The 13,358-nt window shown below is 37.6% G+C and overlaps 1 protein-coding gene across 2 annotated transcripts in view; it reads right to left on the bottom strand.

Annotated features, from left to right (window-relative positions):
* Positions 1-331: 331 nt before the first annotated feature.
* The window catches only part of egln1a (egl-9 family hypoxia-inducible factor 1a), a 30,366-nt gene continuing 17,339 nt past the window's right edge, over positions 332-13,358 (bottom strand). Inside the window, exons 2-6 of one of the 2 annotated variants that reach the window (XR_010804077.1) lie at positions 2,869-2,988; positions 2,182-2,225; positions 1,529-1,665; positions 1,300-1,367; positions 332-1,203 (exon numbers count right to left, since the gene is read on the bottom strand). Coding sequence is in view for 1 of the 2 variants with exons in the window: in XM_066679442.1 (XP_066535539.1) it covers positions 1,166-1,203; positions 1,300-1,367; positions 1,529-1,665; positions 2,869-2,988 (363 nt within the window). In the remaining variant the exon portion in view is untranslated. The remainder of the gene's footprint in view (positions 1,204-1,299; positions 1,368-1,528; positions 1,666-2,181; positions 2,226-2,868; positions 2,989-13,358) is intronic. The other variant, XM_066679442.1, reaches the window with a different exon arrangement.

Below are 13,358 nucleotides of genomic sequence, written 5' to 3'. Positions count from 1 at the left end.
AAAAACCCAGACTTAAGTTAGAGACGGTATCTTTGTCCAAAACTGTTCCCTATCCACTATTGCGGTAGTGTGCGAAATGGTTCACTACCCTCCTGCATTCAGTTCCCTATAATAGTGCACCGTAATATTAGTAATATAGGGAATAATGAATATGGAGCCATTTTGGACAAAGCCTGTTTATGTCCCAAGCATGGCCTGCCTAGAAGTTACTTCCAAGAGCTTGCAGGTTTTATATTGTTGTCCATGTATCTCCATATTATTCCAAGGTCAAAGAAGGCAGAACACAGTAAAAACCAATTAAAAACTAGGCACAAATGCTTTGATAGCAAAATAAAACCCAGTTCTTTATTACTATGTCACATTTCAGACAATGTTCGTGACTGGCTTGCCTTACATTCAATATTTCTTAACACAGGTTAATAAACATTCAGGTTACTGAATCATCAATTGCTTCTTTAAGCACACATGCTGGCTATGTCATGTCCTCTGCTGGTAATTTGTTTTGCAGTTACATGCAAATATGCCCTGAAGCATGTTCATGATGCACATATGATTTTGGATTTACTGAATATATTGAAACACCATAATAATTACTTTAATATGCCAATAAGCAAGTATTATGTGAGAACACTAAAGTAAGCCTTGCAGTGCCAAAGGCAGATATTTGTCAATACATGATCAAACCAGCTGTGGTAAGTATAATGAGCAGAAGCTTGACATATAAAATGTGATCTTTGATCGCAAGGTAAAACTATGTTTATTCCTGATTTTTAAAAATAATTTCATCGTATTGCCTTATGTAGGCAAAATCAAAATCAGAGCAGAGCACCCCCCCCCCCAAAAAAAAAAATAAAAATAAAAATAAAAACACACAACATGGCAAGATTAAAACCAAAATTAAGTGATATAGTCACTCAAACCATAGGTTTAATCCGTGTATTTTGGGTCATCTTATACTGCAAAAAAATGTCCTTTGATACTAATAAAATATTACATTCAATTTTCATTGTTTCTGCCTGTATAATAAAAGCTGATTTCTGAACATGATCCCTCATGCCATCATTGATAAAGTAATTTGTATGCCAGTTTATTTTTTTATGATCATTTAAGGAGAGCAGAGATGATTTATTTATTAATTATTATTTTTTTTTAAATCTTGGAAGGCCTATTGAAGCTCCACCTTCACACCCTTTTCACCGGATCCTAGAAGCAAACACACAGAAAAGACACAAAAAAACATTAATGAGATGCAACTACTTCTAAATTATCACTTAACCAAGTGCATAAAGTTCCAGTTACCCGTCAGGTATTTCTCTTTAGCACGAGCTCGTTCATCAGCATCAAAGTACCAAACCGTTATAGCATACCTGCACAGAGAGTGTTAAAAAAGCCTAATGAAGGAAACACATTAACAAAAGATCCAATTAATTTAAGTGTGATTAAATAGTGTATTTCTGCTATGTGTTTCAAGCCTTGTGGCCTGCATTCTTTTTCAGTGTCTGTGTTTTTGTTTGAGAGTGCAAATAACCTGGTGGCATATGCTGGCTGAACCTCATGAGGGTTTCTTCTGTCAGACCAGAAAAAAAGTAACCGGTCAAATTTGGGTTCGATATCTGCAAACTGTGCTTTACCCTCAGGAAATATTCGCAGTAGCCCACCATGTTTCTAGACAGACAAACACACACTCTTGTAAAGTACATCAAATTGTACTTTAAATTGTACAAAAATATATCAGGTAAACCTGTCTACACACTTGAATACAAATATTTGAACATACTTGATCAAATTGAATTTTTTGCTGTTTCTAAGTGAAAATAAGTTAACATTCTCTACGGAGAACACATTTAAAGGAACACTATATACAATTTCTACCTTAAAATCACTGCTTCAAAATTAATGTGATGCTCTGCTGACTTATAATAAGGATAACAGGACCACTGTTGTTGCTACTCTGGGAACAGCACTGCAGAAACTGTACTATGTAAGTTTTTTGGAGGAGGGTAGGAGAACACCTTCTTCTGGGTAGTTCTTTGGTTCTGTCTGTGTTTACAGAGAGGTTGCTGACGGTACAGGGGCTGGATCTCCTCCCTGTAAGTCGATTCATCATTGTCGCTGATGTGACTGACCAATGTGGTGTCATCTGCACATTTGATGAATTTAGATGTATGCAAAAGTACGTACTCGTGGGTGAAGAGGAAGAAGAGCAGAAGGCTCAGCATGCAGCCCTGCGGGACAGCAGTGTTCTTTTGATGAATGCTCCTTTTATATTCACCTGCTTACATGTGACATGATGTTTCTGTAAACTCTTATTTTTGCCCCTGCCCCAGCATTTTTGGAGCATGTTGCAGACATCAAGAACAAAATTTGTTTGTTTATAAACACAATTAATTTGGTCTGTGAAAACATTTAAAAGCTTTTCATTGTACTTTTTAGTTCAATAGTATATATAAAAACATTTCATTGCATTTTATGAAATCTCCCAACTTTTCTGGAAATGGGGGTTATATTTATTAATTAATTTATTTTAAATTCCCTGTAAATATGTCAGAAAAAATGTAATGACAACTTGTTGTACAACTGCAAAAACCTGTGTTAGTAAAGGGTAAGTCATGACACTGCTGTAACTGATAATGTCTATAGATGGTGAAAAAGTCTGCAATATGTAGATTCACTAATTCTCATTCATGTGTAAATTAAAATATCAGCATGACAGAACACAAATGTTTCTTCTCATTAAATGATTTGGAAATTTAGCTTAGATATTTAAAATTATATGACCAAAAATGCATATATATCAAGTAATGGAACATCACTACAAAATAATATAAGATGGTTAAAGCACAGCAAATTTAAGGTTAAGTGACCTACCTTGGCATCCCAGTTTTTATTAAGATAATATATACACGTGACACATCTGCCATCACTATTTGGGTTGTCCACATGGCGCACATATCCTGTTCCATTACCAGGGTAACAAGCCACCATAGCCTGTAAATCAAAGGAAAAAAAAGTGTGTATATATATATATATGCAAGGGAAGCTCAGCTTCCCCTAAAATGTCAAAAAATAAGTGATCAAATATATACTGTTGGGTGTACGTCATTGAATTAATATGCACAACAACGCGCTCAACTTTTGTTCAGAATCAGCTTCTTATCACTGGTAAATACGCGGCTTTCCCGCCGTTTTACAGTGCTTTAAACAGTGTGGACGCGTTCAATAGCGAAGCAGCGAAGTCCAGCGAAACGAGACGAGTCTTTGGATAAATGCTAGGCTTTGTCCCACCCATCAGACGCTCAGCGTCTCTGGGGGTCTATGGGGCAGTGGGCTGGCCTCGGCTGGCCTGGACGCTCAGCTTCTGCATGATGATTGGATGATCTGTCTGAGGCTGAATCCGTTTTTGATTGACAGCGAAATGAGCGAATCAGCGATCCTTTGGTGTAGAGATCCGTGGGAGAGTTACATTTTCATTCGGTTCTGAGTTGAACTTTCTTAAACCTCTTAGCAGCATTTTCTTTGTTAAAAGTGACTAGCGACAAATTGAACTTCTATTTCTGGTGGGGATTTTTTGTAGCTGCTTGTGTTTGGAGACTGACTTCTATCACTCTTTCTGACTTCTATCGCAGTTTCTGTCCAGCGGGTGCTGCTGAGCCCCTCCACCGTCACAAAGCACTCACAGGCGGACACACTTCACATGGGCCAAGGCCGTTTAAGCAGCCTAGCTCTGCTGGCCATTGAGAGGACACTAGTCAAGTCCCTGGAAAAGACGCCTTGTTGGTACGACAGGGTCACAGATCATTTTCTTGAAAAGGAACAGAGGGTAGAATTTACGTATAAATAAACCGACACATTTTATGATGTAGGTCGAAATTGAGCTTCCCCAGCATCCGCCACTGATATTATATTATATATATAACCCCAAATTCAATATCTCGGAAAATTAGAATATCGTGAAAAGGTTCAATATTGGAAACACCTGGTGCCAAACTTTAATTAGTTTAATAACTTAAAACACCTGCAAAGGCCTTTAAATGGTCTCTCAGTTTAGTTCTGTAGGCTATACAATCATGGGGAAGACTGCTGACCTGACAGTTGTCCAAAAGAAGACTATCGACACCTTACTCAAGCCGGGCAACACACAAAAGGACACTGTAAAGAGGCTGGATGTTCAAAGAGCTCTGTGTCCAAGCACATTAATTGAGAGGTGAAGGGAAGGAAAAGATGTGGTAGAAAAAATGTGTACAAGCAATAGGGATAACTGCATCCTGGAGAGGACTGTGAAACAAAACCCATTCAAAAATGTGGGGGAGATTCACAAAGACTGGACTGCAGCTGGAGTGCTTCAAGAACCACCACGCACAGACGTATGTAAGACATGGGTTTCAGCTGTCGTATTCCTTGTGTCAAGGCACTCTTGAACCAGAGACAGTGTCAGAAGCGTCACACCTGGGCTAAAGACAAAAAGGACTGGACTGCTGCTGAGTTGTCCAAAGTTATGTTACTCTGATGAAAGTAAATTTTGCATTTCCTTTTTGGAGAGTCTGGAGGAAGAGAGGAGAGGCACAGAATCCATGTTGCTTGAGGTCCAGTGTAAAGTTTCCACAGTCAGTGATGGTTTGGGGTGCCATGCTGGTGTTAGTCCTCTGTGTTTTCTGAGGTCCAAGGCCAAATCAGCCATCTACCAGGAAGTTTTAGAGCACTTCATGCTTCCTGCTGCTGATCAATACTTTATGGAGATGCAGATTTCATTTTCCAACAGGACTTGGCACCTGCACACAGTGACAAAACTACCAGTACCCGGTTTAAGGACCATGGTGTCCTTGTTCTTAATTAGCCAGCAAACTCGCCTGACTATAACCCCATAGAAAATCTATGGGGTATTGTGAAGAGGAAGATGCAATATGCCAGACCCAACAATGCATAGGAGCTGAAGATCACTATCAGAGGAACCTGGGCTCTCATAACACCTGAGCAGTGCCACAGACAGATCGACTCCATGCCATGCTGCTTTAATTCAGGCAAATGGAGCCCCAACTAAGTATTGAGTGCTGTACATGCTCATACTTTTCATGTGGCCAGCATGTCTAAAAATTCTTTTTAGTTACATACAGTAATCTATTTCCTTATGAACAGGAAAATTGTGCTTTGTATAACTAATCTTATGACAACACGTTTACAATACAAAAATACATTTTTATGCAAATATTTTGTATAAATGCAAAAATATACACCAAAAAGATTTTTTTTGCTTACTTTATTTATGCATTCATCTGTGGGGCCCTGTATACTAATAACTGATACATGTATATTTAATGCTTAATGCTTTCAAGAGGATGTTCATGGTTTTAATCAAAAATACTTAACATACAACTCTGATAATATTTCCCCACAATCTGCTTGTTATCTGGTCAGTTTGGATGCTGGAAAATGCTCAGACATCCCTAACACTGTAAATGGCAAAAATGAACTTTAAAAAAGTGGCAAGCTCCGACATAGCCCAAAGAGTATCTAGAAGAGTTTACTGTACTCCTGCTCCATAGGTGGGTAACACTGACAACCTTTTTGCTGTAGTTAGTACCTAGAATGGAAGCGGAAATGGCAAACTGCATGAAAATATAAACAGACCAAAAGTGCTGCAAAACTAAACATCTCAATTACAAATGAGTTTATGTGGTAATTTAAAGAGTAAATATAAATGTAGACAAGTTAAGCTTGAGCCATTTAAAGCGTCATTATTTTTGTCCCTCAAACATACCATTCATTATTTGTAAACGCTTATCCAGTTCAGGGTCACTGTGGATCCAGAGCCTACCTGAAATCATTGGGCCAAGGCCCCAGTGTCAGCAATGGCACCAGTCCTTCACAGGGCAACACACACACACTCAATTTTGAGGCACAAATCCACCTACCATCGTGTGTTTTTGGACCATGTGAGGAAACTGGAACACCTGGAGGAAACCCACATGGACACAAGAACTCCTTACAGACAGTCACCTGGAGCAGGACTTGAACCCAAAACCTCTGAGTCCTTGAAGCTTTGTGACTGCGACCCTACCTGTTACACCACCATCCTCAAACATACCATTACAGTTTAAAATATGTGGAGCTCCTGAATTTAAACAATTGAAAGGAGAGCAGTTCCCTAGAATCAAAGTGAAAAAATGATTCATATACAGAACTGCAGAGACCAATAGAGATTCCGATATAAGAGCACATTTTACTTTAATATTATCATTATTATTGGTTTTGAGTTCATAAAGCTGAAAAAGGCCCCGTCGTTTCTTGAAGGCCAAATAAAGCTTGAAACCTTAAAAACACAGCCAATATATTTTGATTGCCATCTTTAAAAAAAATCCACCATAACAATCCCACAATTTTATTAAGATGTCCATCTTTAAAAATGAGCACTTCAAATAAAGCCAATATTTTGATCACCGTATTAAAAAAAAAATATATCGACCTTAAGAAATCCACTATTTTTTTAAGACTCATAAAAAGCACAGAGATTCATACTTCAATGAATTCTGATGGGTGGTACCCTCCAAACAAACTCCCATAGCTGGAAAACTTTTCCCAAACATACCATAATACCATGTTTTAGCAGCAGGCGCAACCATAATAAAAAGAAGAAATTGACTTAAGAACAATATAGTTGCACTACTGCTAAAGCACCAAGGAAAGAGACCAGCGGGGTGCACATCTTGCAGAGCAGAGATATATACGAATAGCAAGGTCAATATTCCAGATAATTTAATCAGCACAATATTAAAAACAACGTGTAAATTATCCTTTTAACTGTGGGTATGGCGTTTAGATAGGCGTGACAGTTAATGTGTTTAGTAGGTATCTACCTAGTTATGTTTTTTCCCCCTGAAGGACAATCAAAATAATTTACAATAGTTATACACACATAAATGATAAAATAGGTTCATCCCTTTCTTACCGTGGCAGGACAGACATCTCTCTAATCAACGTTTCCAACACGCACTTCAGATTTCACTTAACTAGCTTCCTTACTGGAGAAGCTATTTGAATTAACAAGCTCTCTGACTAATCATGACATTTTGGCCTTCATCCATTTGTTTGAATAATGTGAACTAATTGTCACATTATCTTCCATTTCTGTAAGCATTTTGCCTTCAATAAAATTGTTTCCTGTTCTAAGGCACCACCTACTACTCTGAAAGGATATGTCAATGAGCCGTTTAGTTGAATCAGGTGTACTGGGAGCATGGAAACCACTAAAATGTGGAGCACACGGTGTCTCCAGAATCAGGGTTGAGAAATACTGTCAGAGTGTCACAGAAAATAAAACAACAACAATTGAAGTGTGAATATTTTCATTATAATAACGTATTACAAGTAAATAAGGAGAGCAGGTGGAATTTGTGCGGCAGGGTAATCTTATCCACAAACCCGATTCTACTTTTTTAAAGAAAAACTATGTAAGATTTAGGCTTTTTGGTCCTGGGGCTCCCCATAGTGTAATTCAAATTTATAACATGTACTGAAATTAGTGGGTGGGTGGTGGGATCTTACCCTCCTCTAAAAAAAAGTTATAGTGCATTTTATGCATTGCTGATCCCTGAGTAGCAATGACAGAGGCCTTATTCTTCTTATTACAGGTCAGTGGAGCATTGCAATAACTTTGAATCTGTAATTGTAAAGTCAAAATTTTACACTGGGTTGTTTAGTCAATTCGTCTTATTCTTTAAAGAAACATTGTTATATTTCTACTATAAAATTACAGATTCAAAATCATTGCGATGCTCCACTGACCTGTTATAGGGAGAACAGGGCATCTGTCAATGCTACTTTGAGTTTTGGAAGAGGAAACCACCATTTTGATTTCAGTACAGTGGTGTAAATATGGATTACACTAGGGGGAGCCCCAGGAGCAAAAAACCCAAACTTTATCTAGTGGTCCTTTGAACAGTTGGATAGATGGTGTGCTCCTGCTTGGTTGGAATGAAAACCTGCAGCCACCCCCAGTCCTTTGTGAAGACTCTATACAAACTTGTGTTTGCACCATTCCTTTTTCATTTGTCCTCTGATTCTTGAAAGCATAAACCATAGAGTTTCTTGGAACTTAATCCAAATTCCTTCCAGCCTCATCTTCTGCCATGATATTGCCAAAACAACGAACACGTTTCCCTCAACCACGACTATAGTACGCCGTTGGGCTCTAAATATGTGAACACATGCGCGTTAACACGTTATTAAAAATTTCCTAAAACTGACACGTTTACACGCTTCTTAAGGTTTTCGCCAATGGGAGGCCTCAAATCTGGGCGTACTTACATATCCATGATAGGATTTACATCACACACTGTAGCTGACATGAAACATAAATCCTTTGTGAACGTAGTCCCTACGTTTCTTCTGAATTATTCATAACATAGTGAGCTAAGCGCTGACCTATGGCTATGTTGAGCCCTACGTGAGCAGTGTGAAGACAGCAATAGTAAGCTGATTCCCATAGCAACTGGAAGTTTATTTTTCACAATAAAAAAATCTCTGGTGTTTAGTACCTTAAAATTTGTAAACGTGCATGTTATTATATAACTTCATTCATAACATGCTCTAAAGCTTTTCATAATTTTATATCAAACAAACAACACTATTCTCTCACACTATGTGTGTGACACATACTGAGGCGTAATTCATTCACATTGATAAATTATGTGCATTCTTTTAATAGCATACTGCTAAACAATACGATATCAATACAAACCCATAGTGAAATTAACTTTCCAGATCCTCCTCTTTCTGTAAACATGTATAATATGTTTAGAGATACATTAATTTACTCATGTTTTATTTAATTATGTGTATCTACTTCTATATATACACATTAAAAACTTGAGAGGTTAAATCTCCTTCAAAATGAGATTGAACAAAAAAAAATCTGAATTAAAAAAGGGATTTTTTCAGCAGTTCAGTGGTGGTTGAAGTGAGGGGTTTATATATATATATATATATATATATATATATATATATATATATATATATATGTGTGTGTGTGTGTGTGTGTGTGTGTGAGAGAGAGAGAGAGAGTGTGTGTGTGTGTGCGCTTTTAAACGTATTTAAATATGTATAATGTTTATACAAAATCTCATAAAAACATTGTTCAGAATATTAAACACTGGAATTTTTCCGTTATTTGGTAAATTAAGGCTTTATGTTGTTTCATCAATAACACCATTCACCAGTAGGTGGTAGTAAAGCATCATGATTCACGTAAATACCTTAGCGTGTTAATACGAAATTATAAGCTACGTGTTAACGCGGAGAATCCAACACGTTTAGAGACCAACGGCGTTCCATACGCGACTGTTCTCCTGCGTCTATTTCTAACTAAACATCCTCATGACGTAGTCATCGACGCAACCGCAATATGGCGGCGAACCAGAGCGACACCATTAGTCAGAGTCAAATATTAATGTATTATAATTTAACATGTAATGGTTTTATATTTTAAATATTCTCAAAATAATTTCAAACACATTTAAGTATTTAGAAAACACAGAAAATTGAATGTTTCATTTCCACTTTAAAATAAATACCATCTTAAAAAGTCTCATTATATTTTGCCTGCTACCTTAAAAAAATATCTGTCATTTTTCCTAGGCTTCCACATTAAGTAAATGACCATAAACTGATACCTTAAAAAACCCGACCACCTTAAAAAGACTCCTATTATAAACTACCTCATTCAATAAACTGCGGCTGGAATTTCACATTCCACCATAAAAATCCAGCCCTGTTTATCCGGGGTTTCCTTAAGCCGGTGTCTTATGCTATTATTCCTATGCATTAGGCTCTATTTGTGTATGAGTCTGTGTGTATTGTCTGAGTGTCTGAGTGAGAGTGGCAGTTAAATGTCAGTGTTCCGGAAAGTTCTGCCATACGTTTCCTGAAGGGAACATATACTGTTTGAACGAGCACTGTACGAAAACCATACCCCACATCGCAAAACGAATCACACTGTACAAGAAATAAACCTTTGATACAAGAACTGTGCAGATTGAGCAAGAATTGTTCGTGTTTTGGCAGTGTAAAAACACACAAATATTTTAAAGAAAGGTGTGCTCACCCGGTCAAAAATACATTGAAGTCTTTGGGGCCTGTGGGCCTGGGACCCTCCCTAGTGCCGAACAAACACTCATAACTCAAAAACTCTACTGTGAAATGGTCTCATATTTATAGGTGTTCCTACCATTTACAGTTTAAATGAAGTTTTTAGGTGAAAGTATAAGGATTTTAGCAGAAAAGGTTTAGCTGAAAAAGGCCTATTCAGATAAACACCTGAGTTAGAGTGGACTATGGCATCACTTTCTCTAGCTTTCCCCATTCAAATGAAGGGAGGTATATTGAAGGAGGGATAAAACAAGATAGATGTGTGCAATCGGTCTGAAACTTGATATGACGGGTCCAGGTGTGCCCAGGTCTCACCGTGTGAAATCTGGTCATAGCTTGAAAATTGACATAGTTGGAGCAGGTTGAAATTTTGGCCAATGTATTCCTATGGGAAACAGTCCCATTTTGGAAGCTCATATTCTGAAAGTCGGATAGCTCCATAACACACAAGCAACCCAAGATGGTATAGGATCTACGATCACGTGAAGTTAAATTAATACACTCACTACACTGGGTACTATTTAGTGTTGAGAAAGATATTTGTGATTCATTCAGTATTTTAACTGCGTAACTGCAGAGTGACGCAGATACACCAACGAGCTAGTGTAGACTCTTCCTTTAATCAACGCAAAAGCATAAACCTATAGTGTTATTTTTGTGCCACAGTTCTGCGCACATGTGCAGATATTTGGAGCGCATGCGTGGACATTGAGCTAGAATATTATAATCACGAGCGTGAGAAGAAAAATCTTGAGTATTTAAACTCACCTGGCTACTCTCCGCATGCGAGTCAGTAGTGATTTTGACAGTCCGGGGCCAGTTTCCCCTCAGTGAATGCTATTGATTGAGTTTTTGTTAGTGCCCACCTCTGAGAAGCCTTCTCCGAGAACAGATCTCCATGTAGTTGGCCGTTCAATTCCAATTTGAAATGGGGAAAATGGAAACCAGGAGATGGGTTACCTATCCACTTTCTGATTTTAAAACAGAAAAGAAACTCTCAAAGAAGTTACACAGGACAATGCCATGACTGTGTGTTTTTGGGCTGTACTCTGGCCAACTGGAGGCGCATTTCTTGGCTGCTCTCACAGTGCTGCTGCGTATTTTAACCGGGTGAGTGCCATAAACGACACAAAATGGTTTACCCAGTGTTTATATCATAAACCCAGTGGGTTCATATCATAGTGATATGATTCATATGTGGAAATGATGCCATTTCCATGTTAAAATCAAAGAGTTGATTCCAATTTCCAGATGCCTAAAAATTGATATTAGGGAGTCAACTCCTAATAAGAAATTCTTTATTCAATACATAAACAGCCCTGACCCCACTCCCGGACTGTCAAAATCAATCCTGACACGTGCACGGAGAGGTGCCAAGTGAATTTAGTTTTAATCTTGTTTTAAACTGTTGCGACCGTACCTCGTGAGCACTCACTGTTGGTTGTGATTATAATATGCTCACTCAAAATGTCCACGCGCAGAATTACGGCACAAAAGAACACTAACAAATCGGCCTGGATTGTCCAGGATTGTAGGATGCAGTTACTGTGGTGGTACCCTCAAGGGTACATTTAAGTACCTTATGTTAGGGAACGTAGCTGTAAAATTTTTTATAATATGCATACATGTTTGAATTGTGTCGATTTCATAAATCCCATTTCATCTCCAATTATGTTCTTTTATTTTACATAGTTCCATAATGAAATCTTACAAATATTCCCTTCTTCTTCTGAATAGAATGTAATGTACCTTTAAGGAACACAACTGGACGTTAACAACAATGCTGTACCTTTAAAGGTATATTTATACTGTTTGTATCTTTAGAAAAATTATGTATTGTCAATGTAGTGAAAACAGTAAAAAAAAAAAAAAAAAATTATTCTCCACCCAAAGCCACATATCTTATACTAATACTTATAAACTTATAAAAATATTTTTCTTCTTGAAATCTAACCAGAAAACAAAACAGTTACATTGTGTAGTAACTTGAGTTCATGCTTACATAAGGGCATAATAACATGGTATTCATGGGTGATCTGTAGCTATGGCTGTTTGGATAAAACATACATTTTAACAGGCATGTTAGCAAACATAAATTTGTGCTGACATACCATTTATGTGTCAACATGATTCAGAATTTTCCTCCTGCTCGGAAATGTTTGTGACCAAGGACTTTACTGCCACTGGTATTTGCAATAGGGCCAATAATTGATATTTAACATAGACTAAATATAATACAAATTCACAATGATAAAATGGCTCTCTTCAAACAACTCCAATGTTTAGCTCCACTTGGTATCAAAGACTGTTTGCATATATTTCAAATGTATTGCAATATAATTAGTAGTTAATTTTATGAGTCCTCCTTAAAGAATGTATTTTCCTTTGGTTGATGAGGTCAGCTCAGAGTAGCTACGGTAAACACTCAGCTCACTACATTATAAATAATTCAAATTAAAGGAAGGGGACGTGTCCACACTGGCTCACTTTTGTTGTTTGTTGTAGTACTTATAAATATGCATAAAATGTTCCTGTCTCTCATTTGCTTAAAAGAAACCGGATATTTCTTGTGTTAGTGTGACAAAATTTTGTGTTAAAGACACAACATTATATTACTTGTTAACCTGCATATTAAAACATGCCTGGATCCAAATTCCAAGTCTCAACAGCCTATCTTTGAATGTGGAAAAAACTAAAGAGATGTGGACTTTCTCTGCTGAACATCAAATGATCGAGCTTGCAGATTGTCAGGAGCACCAAATTCCTTTGTGTTCACCTGGCAGAGAATCACATCTGGTCCCTCAACACTAGCTCCAGAATCAGGAAAGCCCAGCAGTGTCTTTACAGTCTGTAAAGGCACATCTCCCACCTTCAATGCTGACCACATTTTGCAGGGGGACCATCAAGAATATCCTTAGTAGGTGCATCAATGCTGGGATTGGGAACTGCACCGGCTTAATTGTCCTGCAGAGAATTACACCCACAGGCTCCCCTGATTGGTCAAAAGGTTTCTCTCATCTCCGAACAGTGCACATATATGTAAAATTTTGCTTGTGAGAATGTGAGAGCATATAAATACAAACTGCTCTTGTATGATCAGTAGAGTTGAGAGAATGGACAGTAAATATAGAAACAAGGAGTTGGTCATAATGTTAAGGCTAACTGATGTTTATGGCTTTGTCATTTTTCTCTAGTGTCAACCAGAGGAGAAATTTAAA

The sequence above is a fragment of the Hoplias malabaricus genome, chromosome 8 (genome assembly GCF_029633855.1).
Source record: "Hoplias malabaricus isolate fHopMal1 chromosome 8, fHopMal1.hap1, whole genome shotgun sequence".
In the NCBI taxonomy this organism is placed as follows: Eukaryota; Metazoa; Chordata; class Actinopteri; order Characiformes; family Erythrinidae; genus Hoplias; species Hoplias malabaricus.
The sequence above is the reverse complement of the archived record's forward strand: the minus strand, read 5'-3'. Positions and strand labels throughout refer to the sequence as shown.